Here is a 23,502-nt window from a genome sequence, read left to right as displayed (position 1 = left end):
GCTGCTCTTCATTGATTTTAGTACAAAGTGCAAAGCCGCCAATTCCTGAGAAATGTCAGATTCAAAAGACTGTTTCCAAAGGCTGAGGAAATTAGAATGTCCTCAAGAGATTCCAAAAGCATTGCTTCAAAACTAAAATATGAGCTTACTGAATCTGCGATGGAAGGCAAATGTAACTGTATGATTAAACAGAGTACTGACTTAGCTGAGGGAATCCCTGCAGATTGTCAGTTCCTGAATAGCAAAATACTAATATACACAGTTTTTGCAGTACTCAACACTTTCTCGTTTAGGAAAAAATATGAAACTTTATGTATTGCTGAAATAGGAATGATTCAATGCAGCAAAATAAAGATTTACATATCTGCCAATGCAGATACAATTTCTACCACTGTCAAACTTTTATCTTCCTCTAAACAATTCTAGATGTACAGTCTACCTTAGTCAATTTTATTAAACAACTTTTGCCCCAAGTGGTCATCCATTTGTGCATAGAAGAAAGTTTTCTCCTGTCTAATATGTTGATGACCTGTTTTCTGATGGGCTCTTTTCTAACCCTGTAGAAACTTGGTATTTATGTCAGGGATTTGAGCTTCACCGCCTCCAAGAAAATGAACCAAATTTGACTGGTTTAAGCCACTGGAAGGCTGCAGTTTGTTCCTGCTCAACACAGATGGAGTAAAGTTTAGCAGTTAACATTTACAAATGTCATTTTTGCATTTGAGAAGAGAGCATAGAACAAAGCACAACTTGCTCTGTGGCAACTGCAGTCAGTGTTTTGGGCCTGACATGAGTTTCAGTGTCAAAACTGAAAGCAGTAAGATGATTCTTCTCACAAGCACTTATCTTTGTGTGCAAGTAGCATGCAGGGCAGCTGGCAGAACACTGGCCCATAGGACGTGTGCACCAGGGCACACGCGGAGGATGGGGGCTGAACCACAGAAGGGTTAGGTCTGCCCCTGTGAGACAATGTAATTGTGTAAGGAGGAACTTTTTGTGCCACTACTCTTACAGCTTTTTGCTGGTTTTGGCACCTATGTTAGCACAAACACACGGCACAGTGACTTGCAGGTGGTGCTGTACAGGACCATCAGATAGGGCCAAAGCCACTGAGAGCTGACAGGCCAGCAAATTTTCGACGCAGAGGGAGAAGAACTAGAACTAGAACCAAGAGGACAGGCGGGCAGAAAGGGAGAAAGAAGCTGTTGAGTAAAAATCTGGATCTGAGGTCTTCTGTTCAAAGAAAGGTATTTGTGGGGGAAGTGTGGGGAGGCAGGAGGTGCCTGATGCACTCAGCAAGGAGACCATCGGACAGCCAGAAACGGGGGAGGAAGGCACAGTGGCTGAAATGCTGGGAAAGGAGTGAGCTTAATACTGGCAGGTAAACAACCCGGGAGGGAGTAGTTGTGGAGAGGGCAAGGGGAGTGACACAACGCCTGAATTAACACTAATCACAGTAAAGAACAGACAAACAAACAAAAACCCAACAGGAGGTATAGCAACTACATTGTGGGTAAGAACTCCATAAGGAGACTGAAACCGTGGGTTGCTGAGTGCTGGGGGAAGTCAAGACATGGAGAAAAGCAGGTGAGGAGTACCCGGGGAACAGGAGCGGCTTTGGGGCCGGCAGCGGTATGCGGTGAGGCCGCAACAGCCCTCTGCGACTGGGCTTGTGGGGCGGGAGAAACACAAAGGGACCAGCGGGGACCGTTCTACCAACGAGGGCGACGATAACGAGCTACTTGCAATCTGTGGATGGGGCGACCTTCGCGGCTGGGGAGGGCCAAGCGCAAGGCCACAGACCTACGCGTGGGTGAAAACGTCCCTCGCGAGCAGCGGAGCCTGAAGCGGTGCATGGCCCCGGGCCAGGCCGGTCCCGGGCCGGCCGCAGCAGTGAGCGAGGGAGCGCGGCCCCGCGCCCGTCACCCACGCTGCCACCTCACTCCTGGGGGAGCGCGGGGCGAGCCGTGGGACGGACTCGCGGGGCCGGCCACGGCCGCTGCCTGGGACGGGCGAGGAAGCGGGGCGGCACACGGCGATGCCGCTGCCTCGCCTCACCCCGCCCCCGCCGCCGCTGCTACCGAGGGCGGCCCGCGGGGCCGCGCCGCTCCGGCTCCTCCTCCTCCCCCCACCCCGCAGCGCCGCGGCCGCCCCGCCCCCGCGGAAGGAGGAATGAGCCACTTCCACGGCTGAGGGGAGAGGGGGGTGAATGAGGCTCGCTCCCTCCCTTCCTTCCTCCCTCCCTCGGGGCGGGCGAGCGACTTCTTCTCGTGGCTGCCCCCGTTGGCCCTCAGACGCGGAGGCGGGAGAAGCCGATTCCCCCGGGACACCCCCCACCTCCCCCGCCGCCCCGTTGCGGCGTGCCGGTTGGTACCGCCCCGCCTGGCGGGAGGAGGGAGCGCGGCCGTGTCTCCCGCGGCGGCGGCTGCTGCTGCTGCAGGCGGAGGTGGGCTGCGGGCCGGGCGCCAGCGCGGTGGGTAGCGAGGCGCCAGACCGCCGCGGCTGAGGCGGCGGGCGGGCGGGCGGGAGGAAGAGAGAGAGAAGAAGGAGAGGGTGGGAGAGAAGGAGGGAGGGAAGGAGGGCAGGCAGACGGGCGGAGTTTCCCTTCCGCGCCCCCCGCCCCGCTCGCGCGCCATCGCGCCTTATATGTGGGGGGCGGGCGGGCGGCGCGTCCGTGTGGCGGGAGCCGTGTCGGCTGGGGAAGGGGAAGCCTCGGCCGCGGCGGGCAAGCAGCGCAGCGCAGAGCCGAGCCGTGTGTGCGCGGGGGCGGGCGGGAGAGCGAGCGAGCGGCGGGGAGGCGCTCCTGGCTGCGTGCGGCCCGGCCCGGCCCGCGTGGGTATGTGTGTGGCGTCGGTGCCGCGAACGCGCCCGGGGTGGGGGCTGCGCGCGCGACCGTTGGGCTCCCCGGGGGGCTTTCGGCGGGGGTGAGGGGCGGGCGCGGCGCGGTGTCCCCCGGCTGCCGGTCGAGGGGCTGGCCGCCCTTGCGGAGCGCATTGTTGACGGCCCTCCTGTGTTGCCCTTGTCTCCGCTCCCCCGCCCCGGTGTGTTTATCCCGGCAGCGGGACCTCGGGCGGCTGGCAGCGCCTCGGTGGCGGGGGCTGGAGGTGCAGACCCCTCCCCTCGGCCCAGTTCGCCTGGCGGCAACAGGCGTCACGTCGGTGAGAAAACATGAGCCGAGATTTCAAACCCGGAGACTTGATCTTTGCCAAGATGAAAGGTTATCCCCATTGGCCAGCCAGGGTAAGGCACCCCCTCCTCCCCTGCAGGCCGCAACGCCCTCCTGCTCTCTACCTGTCCTCCGCGCCCCCCTGCACCCGCCTCTCCCGGCCTCCCCTCCTGCTGTTTTAGCTTTGTGTTGCAAGAAGTGTTTTCAAACACCTGTGGAGAGCGATGCGGTTAAGCCGCGCTGCGCCTTCAGCCTCCCCTCGCGTGAGGGAGGGCACGGTAGTGCTCCCGTGGTTGGAAGCGACTTCTGAATCACACTGCAGATCCCGTGCTCTGGTTTGCTGTTGCCTTACGCTTGTCTGTAAGTCGCTTCTCCTGTCACAAATAGCCCTCTCCAGTAGTCGTTAGTTGTCCTAATTTGCATAACTTAGCTTGTAGAAATTAAGACTGCTGTATGGTAGCATGAGGCGGGAGCTGTGCAAGCACCTAACTGTACAAAAATACTGTTCCTAAATAACTGCTCTTTTTTGACAAAAACACGAAGCTACGGGAGGGTTGCTCTTTACTTTTAACGTCAGCTGTTCCTCTAGTGCTTCCTGTAGAATAAGCTACGTGTATGTAATAAGTTGTCCAGTCCTTTTTCGCATTTTCCCTGCTCCCTTGGAAGAGGCATGGCAAGTTCTGTGACTGCTGTAGGTCATTCGAAGGTTGTGGGAATGTAGGTAGAAGACCAATTATGAGATATTTAGCGAAGATGCTGGCTTAAGAATTGTTTTTTAAAAAGTTCATTGATGTTTCCTTTTTGTAGCACTTGACATTTGAGCTTGGGCAAGTTACCAGCTCAGCATAATGGTAGAAAGTCTTGCTGTTGCTTATGCTGAAGGAGGGGTGGTATCTGGATGGAATTGAATTGTGCTTTTTACCTGTAGCCCATCATGTCTCTCCTTTTAAAGAAAGTGGTCATGTGAACAGTGTTGCTGTAACACGAGAAGTGTTGTCACTTCCTATTGTTGCTAAGACCGTCTTTGATTCTGCTGTATTTTTTAGCATTCAGTTAAAAAGAGATCTTGAGACGTGCTTTACTTCCCTGTAGAGCTTTTTTTTTTCTTTTTTAATGCTTAACACTTTTACTTATTTCCCCTTAGACTGTTCTTAACTGTTACTTGACTTTAATTATAGTCTGTCTTTTCCTTAGGTGGATGAAGTTCCTGATGGAGCAGTAAAGCCTCCTACGAATAAAATGCCTATTTTCTTTTTTGGCACCCATGAGACGTAAGTCCTTTATATTTAAGGGTCATATTTTTTTCATCATAGAATGCCGTGACAAGAAGTTAACGGCTTGTCTGAATGTAGTGTATTTTAAACTATAGTATTCGGTAGCAGACCAACTCTTCCTAAATTAGTCTCTTTTGACAAGGCATGCTTCTCTAGCATTTGCTTAAGCTATTCGAGGGAATAACAGACCATAACCATACCATGTACGCTTTCCTCATCAGAAGAAAAAAAAAAATCCTACCCACACTGGTATGACTGGTAGGCTTTTCTTTCTTCAGTAATGGACTTTAATTATAGTCCTTTATATCCTCAAAATTCTCAACAATATCTTCTCAAAGGAAAATAAGGCTGAGAACAATGAAATAGGCAAAATTTGAGAAACAGACAAATAATTTATCTTTGGGTACTTTCAGCAGTGCTGGCATTTTGCACTCATGGAAGGTTTGCTTTGAGGGGACTGTATTTCTTCCACTGCTAAATTTGATTGTAAATACGTTGGGGTTTATGCAGTTCTGTCTTTTTGGAAATTATCTTGTTACTTCATAACATGACTGGTTGTCCTAGTGTAGATTTCTAAGACTTCAAATTCAGTGCTACATTTGTTGTCGGATTTGTTTACCTAAAAAAAAAACCCCAAAACCTATAATGGTGTTTTTTTTAATTCTGCCATTTTTCTTAATAAAATGGCAAATGGTATGTAAGCTGGTCAGAGATAGAAGTTGTGTATACAAGTACACTGTTTCTTGCATTTTGTGGAAAGGCCTTGGTTTTTTTCTTCATCTTATTAAATATCTGTTGAATCTCTTTAATCTGGTACTTCACATATATGTTTTGGTAACCCATGCTAAGATGATACATTGTCCTCTTGAATTAAAGAGTAAGCATCCTCTACTCTCTGACATTACTTGTTACTTGGTTCTTTTTTTAAGAAGTGATTTCCCTGTGAAATAGATTTCTATATGCTTGGCTCATACACCCATGCATTTCTTTAATTGTTCTCATCTTTCAAGAGATCTTTCAATGGCTCGGTTTGTGTAGTTTGGGTTTTATTGTGTGTGTGGTTTTGTGAGTAAAGAAGGGTTCCTGGAATTTGATTCAAAGTTGCGAGGTTTGAATCTTGTCCATTTTTTTTAATTATAATTTTAAACAATGCAGCAGGTTACCTATTTTCTTAATTTTTTTTTTTTCCCCAGCTGAATTTTTTTTTGGCTGCTGAAAACACAATATTGCTTTGATCCTCCCTTGGTAACGTGTGACATTCTGGATAGTACTGGGTTTTTGTGCAGTTGTAAATAAGTTCAGGGGTGCGGATTGAATATAAGGGAGACAGAAATAACTCCTTATCTAAAGCTTTAAAAATACCTTTGCAAATTTTGAGAGGCATCATGGCCAATTTTAAATTTAGCTTAGGCTTTTAAGACATCTTTGGGTTTGGAAGTTTTCTCTTTTTTTGTAGTTTGCATAGGTAAATTTGAAATGTCTGTTCCTTACTCTTTGATATTCTTACAAAATAAAGTTTTACTGCAGTCTGGTTTTTGTTAGGCTATAGGTTCAGGGTTACTACATTTCAGAGATCCATACAAGAGGAACTTCTTGTCTCTTGTTTAATACACATTGCAAGGTACAGGATGTCTCATGACCCAGCCATCTTGTGGCATTTGTTATTTAAGCATGTCACTGAAGTTGTGCTCCTTAGAGTGGTAACAGGTGAAACTCCCATGCTTCTTGATCTTACTTATTGTTGCTTACAGCAGATACCTGTAAGTAACAACAAGGAAGGAGCAGATCAAGTAAAAAAGGAGAATGCTGTTCCATGGCATGTAATTTTGTTTAGGTTTGTAGCTGTAAATTGTGACTTAGTGATCCATCAGGAATTAGGTAGAGCTAACAATTTTATGTACTTTTTCATTGGAATTAAAATACATTTGGTAAACTTGATCTCTGCTGTGCTTCTCACAGTTCAAGTTACACACCTGTGCAAAGTTAGACACTATATACCTTCAGCATGTTAGTAGTCTGTGCATATACCGCCATATACTGTAAGTAGTGGCAACTTTAAAAATCCAGAAAACGAGTTTAATCATGCTGTAAAGTCCTTCTGTATAAAGGATGACGTTTTCTAGCTGTGTGGGCAGTTACAGTAGGAAAGGAGGAGCTGTGGGGAAAAACAAGACTGTCTTGGGAATAATTCTTACTTGATTTCTAGGAATAATATTAATTCAGTTTTGCAGATTAATATAAGATATAAACTTTGATGCCTATTGTTGATTTTTCTCCAAGTTTTGTCAAAACAACTAAATGTGTTACTACCTGTGTACAGTGAACAGATACATGCTTCTTAAAATACCCTTCGGGAATTTGGTTGAGGTTTATTTTGTCTGCTCCCATGCTGTCTTAATGCAGCAATGGTACCCTTTCCTAAAAGACAGTAATAAAATAGATGCTGTTTTAATAAAAGCTTTATTTGAATCTGCTGTGCCAGTAAATGACATCAGTGCAAATTTTGGTTGGTCACAGACAAATGAAAGGTCACACTGAACTCTAGTTTCTGGACCTTATATGTTAGGGTAATCTCTCTTGGTTCGATTTTCTTGTTCCTTTTTTTTTTTTGGTACATTGCGATTTAACTACAGCAACCCAGCAAGCTACATGACGTTTTCACAGTAACCGGTTCCTGGTGTTTTTCAAACCCTGAGCAATATGGGTAGAGGCTTACAGACCTTGGAAAGATGCTTCCCTTCAGGGGACAGGGAAGAAAGGAGGCAGTGTTTTCTGTCTTTCTCTCCCAGTTTCTGTTTGTCTCCCTCCCCATCCTTTTGGTCTGGTTAAGTAGGCTTTGCAGGTGCATGTTTCCCACACTGGCTGAATCCTCTCTAACCATGTCTTGCAAAGAGGTACATTATTTGCAGCCTAATCTGTTGAGTGGCTTACTTAATACTTTGTACACATAGGTGAGTGTTTTACTGCTGAGTAGGAAATGCTCAAGCTTTCTAGATGATGATATGTTCTTTTTTTTTGTTTAGTAGGGTGTAAGTCTCAAGTAGCTCTTTTTAAAGATGATGAAGAAAACAATAGAGTGGAGCTTAGAAGTATCCATTTAACTTTTCCATAAGCTGATACTTAGAAAGCAAGTATCTGCAACTTTTCAAATAGTTGGATCTAACATATATACAATCCGACAAAGCTGTGTCTAAGCACAGAGTGAAAATAAGAATGTACCACCAAAATGTTGTTGTCTTCTGTTAGCAGCATATGGATTGCCACAGTGAAATCCTAACTTGGAAGTAGAGCAGGAATTAAACAGTCTTTGATGTTCTCCAGCATAAACCAGAATATTGGTTTTCAGTAATACGTTACCTTGTTTTCCCAAATCTAGCTTAGAGAAGCTAGTGGTGTGGATACTGTGACTTTGACATATGAGAAAAGCTACTAGGCTAAAAGCTTTTGTTACACAGCTTACAGTAGGAGTAGTGCTATGTAGGAGTGTTGTTTGTTTGTCTGACAGATACGCAGGCAGTGTTAAGACCTCTACTACAGGAGTAGCTTAAATAAAAATGAAATTTTTTTAATGTTTACTTCATCAAGAAAAGGATTGGATGAGAAACTTAAAATAAGGAACAGTTCAAAGTTGATTTACTGAACTTGACCAATAAGAAGTGATGTAGATCAAGTGGTGAGGTCCTATTGTCACACACTGAAAAACTACTGAATTAATGCTGAATTACATAGCATACTTAGAAAGACATGGGCAGTCAGTGTATTTAAGTGTTGCTTTTTGGCATCCAATACACTAAAAATTATTAAATTTTCTATTTTAACTGGATTATTTTTAATTTAATAACTTTGAAAGATTTTGTTAGCTTGGAGCCATTTCTTCTCCTTTAAATTGTTCTCTTTCCTTACATTGTCCGTATTCGAGGATTCTTTATTCTTAACATTTAAGCCTGATTTTTTTTTCTAAGGAAGCAATTGCTCTTTCTGTTTGTTTACAAGCTACTCTGTTTTTAATTGTTCTGGGTCACAGTAGTTGGTGGTCTATCAGCTGCAATCTTAAGATTGCAGCATTGGCTGTTTCTTGCCCAGACACTCAACACCCTGGAAGAGGGGGTCCATATGTGTGGTGGCAGTAGTGGAGATCTTGGGCTGTTGAAGGCAAAAGTTGAGAAAACTAAAGACGCTTACGTAGCAGAATTGGTAGTTGCCGTAGTAACGAATTTCATAACTTAATAAAATTTGGTGCTTACCTCTCCTTTGAAAAGACTAACCATTTAAAATGTGAAATTTTGTTCTTTTTGTTCTTTCTCTTCTTCAGGGCATTTTTGGGACCAAAGGACATATTCCCTTACTCTGAAAATAAAGATAAATATGGGAAACCAAATAAAAGAAAGGGTTTTAATGAAGGGTTGTGGGAAATCGACAACAATCCCAAAGTGAAGTTCTCTCATCAGCAGGTGAGTTACGCGGAGTCTGCAAATCTTTGTTGCTATACTGTTGGGGGGAAAAAAAAGGCAATGAGTGTTTCCCTGCTGTAGGGTAATGAATTATTGCTGTCATTCAGCTGTGGGTTAGACCAATTTTTGTTGTTGTTGTTGTTTTCAATTTTTTATTTTATTTTTAATTTATCTCTAGTATTAATAGCATAAAAGAGATGGGGGTGTTGTTTAAGTGGGGATATCTGTTAATAGTAAGCTCATGAGGGATAATGTTGACAGTTTCGGAGCACAAGGCTAAAAGTTTAACACTTTTCACAGTACACATCAAGTTTTACTTATAACTATATATATACACTTATAGCTGTATATATTCCTAAGATACTTATCTTTGGAACTGTACAACTATGCTTGAAAAGTGGCAGTTTTTTGGAATATCAGTCACTCTACTTCTTTCTGTCATCTAAACCCAAGTGCTTTTCTCCACAAGTATCCTTGTAAGATTTTGGTACGTGCTTTCTTAGTGTACCGTTTTCCTTCTAGGGGTTGGAAGCAATGTGATGCTTGCCTTTTCCCCCCAAACTGTACATGACTTGCTTGATTGAATTTTTGTCCATCAGTAGTTCTTGTTTCCCGCCCCCTTGGTAAATCTTCCAAGCTTAAACTGGAGTTATGCAGTGGTACCCATAAAAAGACCCAAATTTAATCTGAAGACAAATAAATTGTCTTGCTTATTTTGTCTTTGCCTACCTGCTCTGAACATTCTGTAGCCTCTTAGTTTTGCTATGTACACTGGATCCTGGTCACATACTGGGGCCTCTAGGCAATGCTGCAGTAACAATAAAAAGAATTGGTATCTTTTGGTATAACTTGCTGCTCTTACATGACATGCCAGATTGCCATTTCAGTACCAGTTAATCCCTGCTTCATAAGATATCCCAAGTTACCGTGTTTCTAGTTTGAAGGAGAACGTAGATAAAGAGTTAAGGAGTTTCTGAAGTAGAGTAAAGAGATAAGATGATGTAACACAGAGGTACGCTTTTTCTGCTCCATGATATGGAAGGATGCTAATCCCCTCATCAGAGTGGGAAGGACTGTATTAATAAGGGACAGATTCTTTCTGCTACCATAAAATATGAGTTGGTATACCTTCTCGCTGTTTTCTTTGTGGCAGTTTAGGAGACATGCTCCGAGGGTAGCTGAGGCAGTTGTGAACCGTAACTGAGTTGTATGTTACCAGTCATTCTAAAAAGGTGAAAATCTGGGTATAAACAATCAGCAGTAACAAGCTTGTGTAGTATTTTGTTCACAGCAGGAATCAATAACTTGAATTAAGCAGTGCTCTGGGTTGCTTTCATGGCATCTCAGACATTCGTACATATATTTCCAATTGGAAATACACAAAGCAAGCTGCCAAGAGATGCGTACGACTGTTTTCTTAGTCTAGCAGCTTTTCCACGGGGTAATCCTTTCTACCTTCTGAGTTCCATTCAGATACTTCACTTCAGCTTTGATGATAGCTCTTTCACAGGCTCTTTCTGTGAACTCGTCAGGTTCTGTCTAGAGCTATTCGGTTGTTCTTTGCTGTTTTTTTCCCCACTATCTCTTTATTAAAGAAAAAAAAATTTTTCTTTCCAGAAGTTATATGTAAAATCTGTTCCTATAAGTAAGCCTTAAAATTACCAGAAGAAGAAACTTTTCTTAGTAGGGAAGTTTTAATTGGAATACTGTGTCCAGTTCTGGGCTACCCAGTACAGGAGAGACATGGACATACTGGAGAGAGAGCACCCCATGAAGGGCCATGAAGATGATGGACTGGAGCATCTCTCCTGTGAGGAAAGGCTGAGAGAACTGGGACTGTTCAGCCCCGGGCAGCGCAGGGGTGATCTCATCAATGTATACAAACACCTGAAGCAAGGCTGCAAAGAGGCAGAGTCAGGCTCTTTTCAGTGGCAGTGACAGTACCAGAGGCAATGGGCATCAGCATAGGAGGTGAAACGTGGGATGTTCCCTCTGAACTTCAGGATGCATTTTGTCACTGTGAGGGTGACCAAGCTGTGGTAGTTTAACCCCAGCTGGCAACTAAGCCCCACACCCACACAGCCCCTTGCTCACTCCCTCCCCCCCCCCCGGTGGGATCAGGGAGAGAATCGGAAGAGTAAAAGTGAGAAAATTTGTGGGTTTAGGTAAAGACGGTTTAATAGGTAAAGCAAAAGCAGCGCACACAAGCAAAGGAAAGCAAGGAATTCCTTCACTACTTCCCATGGGCAGGCAGGTGTTCAGCCATCTCCAGGAAAGCAGGGCTCCATCACGTGTAATGGTTACTTGGGAAGACAAACGCCATCACTCCAAATGTCCCCCCATTCCTTCTTCTTCCCCAGCTTTATATACTGAGCATGATGTCATATGGTATGGAATAGCCCTTTGGCCAGTTTGGATCAACTCTCCTGGCTGTGCCCCCTCCCAGCTTCTTCTGTACCTGGCAGAGCATGGGAAGCTGGAAAATCCTTGACTAGTGCAGCAACTAAAACATCAGTGTCTTATCAACACTGTTTTCAGCACAAATCCAAAACAGCTCCATACTAGCTACTGTAAAAAAAAAAATTATCTCTGCCAAAACCAGCACACAAGTGCTGGCACAGGTTGCCCGGGGAGGCTGTGGAGTCTCCATCCTTGGAGATATTCTAAAGCTGTCTGGACATGGTCCTGGTCAGCCGGCTCTGGGAGGCCCTGCTTGAGCAGGAGGGTTGGACCAGATTGAGTTACAGAATGGATGAAGTAAGGCAGTAGACTTGCGCCAATTTTCTTCTGAATTTTCACCTTAACATTAGAAAGCCTTTATTTTGATAACGTTCTCTTTCTATCCTGTGCTATGCATTGTTAAAAGCAAGTTTTATTTGGAGCAAATCAAGCTCTTAGGATTTAGCCAGCTCTTGTTTTTACTTGTGGGCAGTTCTTGTTGGTGCTAAAGGAGTATAGCTGCAGATGGCTGACTAGATTTGACATTCTGTAAAGTAAATCAGGATGTAAAACACGCAGAGTAAGTGTTACTTGATCTGAAACAAAACCACCAGTAAGGGTCTACATCAAAGATAGTTTCTTTGAGCATCTTTGATGATGTCAAGTCAATCAGTCATGGATTTTCCATGTTATTTCATAAAGCATTACCTTTTGGGTTTAATTCTTAGAATTGAAATATTATGTCACTGTTCTGCCAAAGATTATAGATAAAATAGAGGAACATCCCACTTTTCCAAGAATAAGAAAATTGTCATGTGATACTTGGGATTTGTTTTGGTTTTATTTGTTCCAGCTTAAGTGCTGCAGTGAGCTTTATTTCTTCAGCAGAATAATATACAGTTGCAAGATAATATACAGTTCACAGTGATGAGACTTCAGAGGTGCCTTATTTCATGTTCTTGTTCATTCCCTTGGCGTTTGACTATGTTGCAGCTTTCCTATTCACGAGGATGTTGCCTTAGCGTCCTATTCTCAAAGCTGGAGAAATATGTGCAGTTTCTCCCTCCTAGTAATAAGGGAAGGATGCTTATCTGCTTGATAACAGTTGCTGTGGCTGTCTTAATTAACAGCTAAGGGTTTTTTGAGCGGTAGGTGTCTCATCCCACTTGGTGGGTTGCAAGATGGGTGAATATTTTTGATTCCCCAAGGGTTTGTGTATTGACAAAGGCCGATCTCTGCTTGACAGAGCCGTGTGGCTGGTAGAGTCACAACAATGACTCAAAGGAACAGTCTGACTAGCAATTTTATTAACTGGTGAATTCAGCAAATGGACAAACTTAACCAACTGGCAAGCCCAACAAACACACACAGGCAATTTGCCAATGGAGCTATTTTCCGGGCAACCAGTCACAATTTATCCTAAACTTACATATAGTGGAAGAGTAGAGGAAGAGAGAAGGAAGAAAAGGAAAGGAGAAGAGAGGAGGATGGAGAAAGGAAAAATACCATCACCCTTGGATCCCACGATGACAGGCATGGCAGTCCTCCTGTGGTGGACGTGCACATGGTTCCCTGGAGGGGGCGTCTTTTATAGGCTAATCCCCACCTCCAGATACACCCCTTCAGGACTTACATGGTTCTTGTTCTAGAAAGTTCTCAATCTTCTGTGCAGGCGCTGGGGCAGGGGGGCGGTCCCGAGGGGGTCTCTCGGGTGGTCGCAAGCCCCTTCCTCAGATAAACCCTGTGTGACCTCCGGCCATAGATGGTAAGGTCTGTCGGAACCCGGAACCGCGCGTCCTCCGACCACTCGCCATGTCCCGCTCTTCCCCATCGGGTGCTCGCAGACCTGCCGTCGCCATGCAAATAGCGCCTCACCTCGCCACAATGTTTATGACATTAACTCTTTCAGTCTCTCACAGTAGGGCTTACGGATGTTTTATTTTGGGAAGGAAAGGAGGTTTAAGAGTGCTTGATGTAGATATTCAGACAGTTTTATTGGGAGTTTATGGGGAAGCTTATACCTGTTTGAAGGGTAGCAGCGTGGTTCTGAGGCCCCACCTTCCCATCTTTGCCAAAGGGGTACGGCACAGGCAACAAAACACACGTCGGGGAATTTGGCACCATTTAGCCAATTCACATAAGCTTTTTGTTGCCAATTCTGGTACCGAGAAACAAAGACAAACCCTTAGAGAAACATGCCCCAGCTTCCCTCCATCCACCTCTGCTCCCCCCTCGCTGGTCTCCAGTCCCCTCACCACACCTCACCGTCAGTCCCCTGGGTGAGGTGGTGGCAGTGCAGGAGACTGAGGACAGTGTGTAGTAGGTACTTCACTTTTGCTGTTCCTTGTTTCTTACGCAGCAGCTGTGGCGTGGCTCCTCCACGGGCTGCAGTCCCCTCAGAGCTGTCCCTTTTGTCCCCTCTCTGGCCCTGCTCAGGCAACTCCGAAGGGCTGGAGCCTGGCTTGGGCAACTCCTCATGTGCCTCCTCTTTCCAGCATACCTCCTGCCTGGCATCTCTTTTGCTTCGGTGTCCCTTGTGCCCTGTGCAGGCGTCTTGTCTGTATATCGGTACCCCCCTTCTGCAGCATCTCTCCAGCCCGTCTCGGGCAGCTGCTCTTGTCTGCAGGGACCCTTTCCCATAGTTGTTTTGGCGGAGGTGCCACGCGCTCTCTGCTGGGCACAGTTTGGTGTGTGGTGGTGGGTCAGTTTGCCTTTTGCGGAGCCAGCTGGGACTGGCTGTGACCAGCTCGGGGCGGTCCCAAACTGGGTTCCACACAGGTCACCGGCACCGACACCTGCGAGCTGTTTTCCCCAGTGCAGTGTGTGAGAGAAGGTCAGTGTAGGCAGCGAGTGATCTCGAAAGTGAAGACAAGTAGCTGGTTATGAAGACTGAGAGGAAAGGCAACGGAAGTATACTGATAAGAAAAGGCAGTATTTTTCCAACAATATTTTGAAGTAGAATAGTGTATTACGGCCTATTAATATGTTGTTGTATTCAGTACACGTTGATGAATGGACAAATTTTTTAGCTGAGGTCTTGGAGACGAATGAATGTATCTTAAAATATTCCTTGATCTCTATATTTGATCTACATAAAATTATTTGATTTTAAAGAAGATTCTTAGAGTTAAGTGAAGCACAGTTACTGGACAATAGCAGGGAAGACAGTTCAGTTTTCAGTGCCTAAAAATTCAGGATGAGTAGATAATTTTGTGTTTGGCCGCACAGCAGGTAAGATCAGAGGGAGGGTGGGTAATCACATTGACATGTTGGCAAAATTGAGTTTTTATTCTGGGTACAAGATTAATATTGAAGTGACAGACTTGTCAGCTATTCATATAGAGGGATTCGCTTGCAATTTTTTTTCTTTTTTTTCTGTCTTTTTACTGGGCATATTTGGTCTTGGTGAGTCCTTCTGAGAGCCACGTTTTCTGTTTAACTGCCAGAACTGCCTGGAATGTTCTGAAAGCAGTATTTATACTTTGCAGATGTTGCTTGTAACTGCTAGTAAGGGAGGTGGAGGGCAGAAGGGAGTTTGTGGCTTGGGCTTAAATCCAAACCCACTTCCTCAGTGGGGGAAAAATTAAAGAGTCAAGAGAGTTCTGCCAGCTTTGTTTGAAGGAGCTAATATGTAAGCTAACAAGTGAGAATGCTATCCACAATGTAATGGAATAAAAAAGAGTAATTTTGGCTTTACCTTCTCTATTTCCATGCTTTTAACTTTAGTTCTTTAGCCTTTTTTTGTTTTTTTTTTTTCTGCTCGTGTTTTCAGGAACAGGTAGTTGGCTCACTTAGGACTGATTGCTTATTTAAAAATGCACTTCTTGGCAGTAGCATCACAAGTTGTATTTGACAAAAAACTTTTATTTTAAAATTATACATTATACATTAAATTATACATTACAATTTTCATACTTTCCATTGCAGTATTTTTAGTGTGGAAATAAGTTATCATAGCATTAGAGCTAGAAAGTTTGATAATGAAAATGCAATTTAAACTGAAAAGTGTGGAAATTAATGAAATACGATATATTTTAATATTCTTGTAGCTCTAATAAGAGGTTCCGTAGGATGGTGCTTTCTTCAGTAACATACAGGTGGCAGAACACCTCTCAGTATTGTTATTCTGTAGTTTAGGAAGGGACTTGGTTCTCATTTTTGATGTTTTTATGTTGAAGTCCCATCCAGCTGTTAACAGTCCTATCAAAGAAACTGTTCAAGAAAGCAGTCAGGAGCCTGCGGAGGGGAGTGAAGAAAAGGCAGGAGCCAAAAGAAGAAAGGCTTCTGTCCCAAAAGTAAGTGACTGAATTCCATTTTTTATTCTACCAGAAATGTTTTTAAGTCAAAACTGTATTGCCAAGTTTTTACTTAAGCAAAAAACTTTAAACTAACGGTGTTTTACTGTTGTAACTGCCTTGCCTTTGCTTCTTTTCAGACATACATATAGGAATATTCTTGTCTTTCTGTATTCCTTTTCAGGTGCTGTACATGTTTTTGAAAATTAATTTCTTTATCTGTCTATATTTCCAAATCATAATACACTTAAACTAAATTCATACAGTACTTCCTAGGCAGGAGAAGGTGGAAGTGATCACCAAGATTTAGCTTTTAAGTTTCCCTTTCTGTTTTTGAAGACTTTTTAATAACAGAGGCAGGTATGACTGTCTCTTTCAATTATGACAGTTTTTGTTGAAAAGCTTAACAGAGCATTAGGTTTTGTCTGGGCTGAAAGGGTTCTTCAGTGTATTTGCCTGAACAGATTATAAGATTCAGTTTGACTTAGGCCATACTCCTAACAGACTAGTTAGGATATAAATGGATATAAAGGATTTCATAGCTCTATCAATTGGACTCTTAGTCAGGAAAGTATCTGTGAGTAATCGGTATACAGTAGTTTATGTAGACAAAGTTTAGCTGCTTTGCTTTGTAAATGTGTGCATACCTTAGAATCCTTCTGAAACAAGACTGTGTTCTCTTTAAATATATTGTATTCGTACTAAGAAAATGCATTTCTGTCTGAAACATCTTTGTTTCAGCTTACTGGTGCTGTACTGTAAGAGGTGAACCTTCCTAGCTTACTGTACACTTCATTATATTAGTGTAGATGCTTTGAACTTTCTCTATCCTTGAATGTTTTGTTTAAATCATTTCTGGAAATTACTACTCTACAGGATAAGCAGTGCCCTTAAATTAAGTGTCAAACTATTTCGAAAAGTCTTACCTTAATTCTGACCGTTTTCTTTTTGATTATTTGCCAAGATTTAATGTAGTTTTTCTGTAGGTGTAGCTGGCTGTCCTTTAGTATTGATTCACAGTTGCAACTGAAGAATTTGCAATGTGTCAAATACATAGTGGATGTTCCTCATGTAGGATTAGTGTCTACTAGCTGTAATAGCTTGTTTTTTCAGGAGGGAAAAAGACCTTGATTGAAGAAAAAAAAAATTAGTGTACTGGTAGTACACTGATAGATGATGTCGAGAGTTGTTTTGGTGAGTTGGAGACTGCGGAGTTATTGATGGGCTGTTTGTCCCAACTTCTTGCTGCTTAGAGTGTTCCTTAATTTAGTACTTCCACATATGGAAGGTCAGTGTGATTTTTGGGTTGTATCAGCTATACGTAAGGAGCACTCTTCAGTATGTAATTTCCTGGTAGTATTAGTAAACCAGTGCTGTTCTTCCTTCTGGCCGATGCACACTGCTGATAAAAGTGTTGGTTCCCCAGCATTTGCTACTGCAAGGGGAAAACTTCTTTTAAACTGGACTGGTTCATCAGTTTGCTTCACTGAATTTATGCAGCAAGCAGCATGTGCTAGTGGGGATGGCAGTGACTTAAGCTTCATGTTTCCCCTGAGAAGTGGTTTCAGGCTGTCCTGAGCTGGCACTGTGAAAGAGAAACAGGAAGACATAAGAGCCATTTAAACGCAAAGAAGGAATGGAAGATCCTGAATGGGTCCTTTTACATAGATTCCTGTAATTACTCTTAGTCAGTTACAGTTCAAGGCAAAATATGGAGCAAATTTACTCTTACTCCTTTTCTTTTGATACTAACATAGCTATAACATTCTTTTAACTGGTCATTGTACTCTGGTTTCCTGTGGTTTCAGTGTACCAGTGATTCTTCTGTCTTAAAGTTGTAATCTATAAAAAGACTCAGTGATATTACGTGTCTTGAAGTAATTAGAAATATTGCATGATAGCCTTGTGCCCGAGTTGCTTTATTCAATGTTGAGATTTTAACAACTGTGGCTACTTTAAAATAGAAGTTTACAAAAGGTTCTTGCAAGTGGGATGAGGCAATAGTATTAAAGTTGAGAGAATGAACTGAAGATCTGAAAAACATGAACATACATAGGCTGCAAGGATTGATTATTTTCAAGTAAGTTACTACAAACTCTTGATTTTTCAAGTCTTAACTGCTCACCTAAAACAAAAACCCCAACAAAACGGGAAAAAGGGTGTAGATTAGTTGACACCAATTATCACTAATTACTCTCTCACACATGGTAGAACAACTTGTTTGTGGTCTGTTTACTACATTAAGTCTTTGTTTACTAGAGTGATACTCTTTGCTAAATGTGGTCTGTGACTCGGATATCCATCTGTATGTATAGATAAACAGTGGTCCAAATGAATTTTGAATGTTGGCATGAACACTTTGAAGTACTCATGTAATGGTGGTATGATGGAAAAGTCTGGTTATGTTATCATGAACCCAAAGTGGAATTGAAGCTCCACTGTAGTACATTGCTGTATTTTGACCTGTTCTGACAACGATCTGCAGCTGTGTACTGGAGAAAGTGGTCCTGCCTTAGGCTTTTAATGTGTAGGGAAGGAGAGTATCTACAGACTTAAACTATTTAAAGTGAAGAGCAGCCTGAAGGTTATCAGCGTGTTCTCTTTTCACTATAAAATACTTTTTAATGCATTTTTTTTTTTACTCTGTTGACTCCCTTTGCAGTTATTCCCTAAAGGGGATAATAACTTACCTACAGAAGCTGAAACAGAAGAAAAGGAGATGGATACCTCAAAGGAAGATGATCTACCATCTGAAAAAAACAGTAAAGAAGTATGTGAAAGCTTTTTCTATGTAGCAGAGAACATTTTAATATTATGTCGATTGATGTAAATCTATTACTGAGTACTAAAAAGCTACAGTTATTATTACTGTGACAGTCTCAGGAGCTGTTTCATTATGTAAAACTTCCTATGTGTTCATTCATGTTTATATTGAAGCTTTCATCAGAGAAGAAATTTTTAGTCTGGCTTGTCTGTAAGGTCAATTAAAACAGGTAGAACTGTGTTTTTTATAACTTACTCTGTATTGCAAATGTATTTATTTAAAGGACTAGAGTTCAGACAGACTAAAACATTACTACATACCTTTATTTAAAACAGAATATTGTTTAGTACTTATTTTGTTTCTTATGTTTCAGAAAAAATCCTGACTACCAGATAATCAGTATTTTAATAATTTAAAAGCAGGAGGTGTCTTCATATACATTACGGGATTCTTGTCTAAATTATGTGCCAGAGGCTTCAGTTGTGGAAATAACTTAGAATAATTTAAAATATATTTTTGTTTCGTTAAGACTCTTAGTACCATTTTTAATCTTCACAGGATGTGGTGAAAACAAACGATGCTTCTATTCCTAAAGCTGCCAGAAGAGGAAGAAAAAGAAAGGTAGCAATATGTTTAATTACTTCACCTTACTAGAATTTTTTGATGTGATGATAATGGATATTATTTTCTTTAATGACAGATTATGCATACATTGAAGTGCTTGACACCCTCCTCCCCCTGTTCAAATGGCTGAAAGATTTGTAGGAATTAAAGTTTTCCCAGAAGGTGTTTTACAAGTCTTAATTCTGTTTGAATTTAATGTAGAGCAGGGAGTTCCCATCTTTTCCCAAACAGTCCATTGCAAATAAGAAAAACTGAGATAGAAATTCTTGCTAGACTGCTAATAAAAAGTCCATTTTGAAGTGCTGAAAAATTTCTTTTAACATCTTCATTACACTAAACTAACACCTGAAATACTTCACCTTTTCATGAGGTTGTGATTTTGTGGTCCCTTCAACCTGGGACGAATTTAAGTTACTTTGAAAGAGGCAGTTCCAACTGCTTTCTCAGCATGCTCCAGCCTTAATGTTCACGTGGTCACACAGCAAACCAGATCAGGGCACTGACTCAAGTAAAAACTAGATTAAAATGGGGCAAAGTTTAATTTTAATTTGAAACCATTTAACTTGTAACATTAGTGCTGACAGCAGGGGTGGGATGAGTGCGAAGTAACTGTGACCTTAATATGTTTGTCACAGGTAAGTAGCATGCTGAGTATCATTTGCTTCACAAAAAAGAAAAATAGGTGTTTGGATGCTCTTAAAAAAATGACTTGAATATTTAAAAAATATAATATAAAGAATACCTTACTTTAAAAAAGAAAGGTAAATCTCATGAAGATAAACCTAAAATAAAATTCAAAGAAAGCTTCTAGTCTGAAATAGCAAGAAGTTGAAAGCATGTCTGTGACTATGCATACATGTGATTTCAGCTTGTAAATTGGAGAGAAGCCTCACAGATGACACACACACAAAAAAGATCTCATTCTTTACTTTTTAAAAAAGCACGCAAATCCTATGGTTTGGTGTTTTTTCTTTTGTTTTGTTTCAGGTGGGGGTTTTTGGCATCATAAGGCACTGCAGGCCTGAGAAGGTTTCCTCTGTCACATTTACTAGCTTCAGCTGACAGACTTGTGTTTGGCATGTGCTGTGTGTGGCAAGGGGTTTAACCAGAAATTTGCATTACAACAGGCCATTGCTGAATAGATAAAACATAATATTTGAAGGGATGTGGTGTGGGTAGAAAAGAGCGTTGGCTATGCAGTTATATGACTTTGACTGCATTTCTTATTTGCCTTAAACGTGTTTTCTTTTCCTGGGATTGTAAAAAGGCATTCTAACAGCTATTTTCCTGTCTTCATTTAAATAGTCTTTCTGTAGACTGATGGGAAGTACAGTTAATACGAGCGATGCACCTCTACTCTGTTCTAGATTTAAGTTTGTCTCTGTTCTTGAAAATTGTCCTTTATTATAAGTGCCCACAAAGAATATTAAGATAAATATGTATTTGCCTATAACTTTTCTGTTGCTGCTAGCTGATGCTCCTGCATCCAGGACACTAAATTCTGTTAATATTTTCTCCCGTTGGGATTTTTCTCAATTCTTCTTATCTGTATGTATGGTTATGGAATGTTTCTGCAGGGAGATATGTATCCTTTCATCAAGACCTTCTTTTGTCATAAGTTCTATCTGTTTTTACAACCCAGCCCCCTTAAAATGACTACGTAGATGAAGGTCATTATGTCCAGTTAGTGCAGGTCAACGTACAATTTTTCATTGTGAATAATTGCCCGTAGAGCTAGAAGGAGGTGTTTTCCTGAATAGTTCCATCTACTGGCTTGATACTTTGATGCAGCTAGGGGAGATGATAGCATCTTAAAGAAGGGTATTGGGGGGGGGGGGATATGAACTTAACTACTTAAAACTGGTTTTTGGCATGCTGTTATGGTGATCTTAAAAATACTTACAAATAATCTTTTTCCTTTGTTGTACCAAGATAGTTTATTGTTCTGAACATGAATGGGCTGGTTGAAATGATATGAAACATTGCTGTATCAGGTAGTGATGCTATGGAGAGGGCAAAATTAGTGATATTTAGATATAATCTATTACTAAATTTGGAAACTTTTTTTTCAAGTGTAGAAGCAATAGCGTAATAATGCATTTGTAGAAGTTTAAAACTGTTGTTCGAGAAGGTAATTGAGAAATTGGTGCCCTGTGTTTTTTCACTTGTTAAATTCATTCTGTAAACTAGGCTGAAAAACAAGCTGAAGCTGACGAAGCAGCAGCAGTGGCAACAGCGGCAGTGGCAGCGGCAGTGGCAGCAGCAGTGGCAGCAGCAGCTCCTGTGCCAGTGTCTCCAAAAGTAAGCCCCAAAAGAGGAAGACCAGCAGGTAACTTTAAAAGAAAGATTAATTTTTTTCACCACAGAAATACTTTAGTAGAATTAGTCAGGGAGCTGTCTCTTTCCCCTAAAGTACAACAGAGTACTTTCTCATGCTAAAGGCAGTCTTTGCCAATAGGTTGTAATGAGAAAACACCTCATCTCAAACTGAAGAATTTAGGACATAAATGGATTTAAATTGTTAGCATTAATGCTCAGTCCTCTAAATAAGAGTCGTTTTTGGGTACAGCTATCACCTTTAGAAAAGCCTTCTTCATAGAATGCTGGTAAACTATACATATACAATAAGAGCTCTTCTTGCATTGTTGCTCCATAAAGGTTTTCTATTCATTCAAGGTCTATAAAATCCTTTATTTGTGCTAGAATATCCATAAAACACAAGGAGGGGAACTGAAGGGGACAGAGAGCCTGTAGGTGGAGCTCAGATGACAGTAAAACCAGCGAGCTGGAGAGACTTGTTGGAAAAGATACTTAAGGCAGTCTGTGCAGATTGATAGACAAATGAAAAGAAGATAAAACTGCTTTTTAAAAAATGTGTAATTAGAACCAGTTGGTGATAATTCTGCAGTGCTTGTTTCTTTGAAAGTAGCAATGTCTTTCAAAATACAAATACAATGTCTTTCAAAATCTTTCAAAATACACTGGAATTTTTGTGGTAAACTTGCAGATATTATTGAACTGATCATTAACCACTACATCGGAAAACAGTTATTGCAGCAGTTAAGTACATTGTATGAGCATCTAGTCTGGGAAACAAATAATTTATACTCATCTGTGTCTGCTGACAATATGAAAATAACTTTTAGAAAGTGCAACCACAGTAAACTAGACTTAATTACTTTTGCCTTGGAAGCTGTGAGGAAATTACATATTATTTCAGCTCCCCTTCCCCCCTTCATTACATGTACTAAATGTACATTTTTAATATTTGTATGTGTTTTTATCTTTACAATTGTTTGTTTTTATTAACTGTTGTCTGTAGGAGCAGGAAAGGATCTATAAGAGATGCTTTCACTCCCTGTATAAACTGCCTTTTTATAAGATGTACTGTGCGGCCTTTTCTGGTGTTGATATGATGTATGCATCTCTTGCTTAACAGTGCTCCATGCTAACACCAACAGCAGTTTAAACACTGAGTGTTAGGTTTCCTAACCACATGTTCACTGTGGTATCGGACAAGCATTTGAGGGATATAAGTGCCAGGAAGGCAGACACACTATTTGTCTTATTCCTAACAATATGATGAATCTGAGGAAATGCAAAGTTTTGCTCTGTACTGTAGTGTGCTGGTGAAACTTCTTGTTAGTGGTTTGTTATCAGGAAAAGTGATGGAAGCCCCATGATACATCTAAAAATACTGGCAAACAGTCTGCATAAGTGTGGACCCTAAATGACTTCTTTCCATTCTCTGATTTCAAACTTTCTCATTCTCTAATTTCAGACTTGTTCATATTAGTTATGCAACATGGGAAGCAAATCCTAACTGCACAGAGTACAAAAAACACAAGAATTGCTAGTTGGAGCCTGTGGCTAAAAACCCACCAAGTTTAATTTACCAATTAGCTAAAAAAAACCTACCAACACTTTAATTTTTCAAAGAGATCTTGATTAAAGTTTGGAACTTGCTTAACACTTGGATTTTTTTATAACAAAGTTAGGGTATATATTTTGATTAAAGTGTAGCTTCTGTCTGTTGAGTAAGAGTTTTTCTTCATAGACAAGGAGCAGATGGTGGCTGCAGACTAACCTGTTATTTCTGTATAAATACTAGCTTCCGAAGTAAAGGTTCCAAAACCAAGAGGGAGACCCAAGTTGGTGAAACCACCTTGTCTTTCAGAGAGTGACTCGTGAGTTGTTCTGTTTTGTTTCTTAATATAAAGCTTCTTCATTGTAAGCCATGTTGTTCTCCATGTTAAGACTTTGTCATTAGTACTGAGTCCCTGACAGGTTTTTGCCCCTTTAGTATTCAGTATGAGTTAGTGTTTGCTTTGATGTTGTTATTTACAGCTCGGGTAATTAATACATAGTAACTCAAGGTAGTACATTTCTGGAACAAGAGACAGAAAGATCTTAACCTTCCTAACTTGTAAAATCTGTGCAAATTATATGCTGGGTGAAGAGGAGAAGGTGTTTATTAAGAGAAAAGACA

The 23,502-nt window shown here is 41.7% G+C and overlaps 1 protein-coding gene across 5 annotated transcripts in view; it reads left to right on the top strand.

The window, feature by feature from the left end:
• The first annotated feature begins 2,173 nt into the window (after positions 1-2,173).
• PSIP1 (PC4 and SRSF1 interacting protein 1) overlaps positions 2,174-23,502 on the top strand; it is a 39,645-nt gene continuing 18,316 nt past the window's right edge. Inside the window, exons 1-9 of one of the 5 annotated variants that reach the window (XM_072860101.1) lie at positions 2,174-2,366; positions 3,060-3,240; positions 4,361-4,437; positions 8,753-8,891; positions 15,509-15,625; positions 18,288-18,395; positions 18,948-19,010; positions 21,204-21,342; positions 23,125-23,200. In XM_072860101.1, coding sequence (XP_072716202.1) covers positions 3,169-3,240; positions 4,361-4,437; positions 8,753-8,891; positions 15,509-15,625; positions 18,288-18,395; positions 18,948-19,010; positions 21,204-21,342; positions 23,125-23,200 — 791 coding nt within the window. In that variant the 5' untranslated portion in view covers positions 2,174-2,366; positions 3,060-3,168. Of the gene's footprint in view, positions 2,474-2,642; positions 2,837-3,059; positions 3,241-4,360; positions 4,438-8,752; positions 8,892-15,508; positions 15,626-18,287; positions 18,396-18,947; positions 19,011-21,203; positions 21,343-23,124; positions 23,201-23,502 lie in introns of those variants that run through there. The other 4 variants (XM_072860100.1, XM_072860102.1, XM_072860105.1 and 1 more) reach the window with 4 other exon arrangements.

This window comes from Ciconia boyciana, chromosome 4 (genome assembly GCF_034638445.1).
Source record: "Ciconia boyciana chromosome 4, ASM3463844v1, whole genome shotgun sequence".
Lineage (NCBI taxonomy): Eukaryota > Metazoa > Chordata > Aves > Ciconiiformes > Ciconiidae > Ciconia > Ciconia boyciana.
This window is presented reverse-complemented; position numbering and strand designations above follow the sequence as displayed.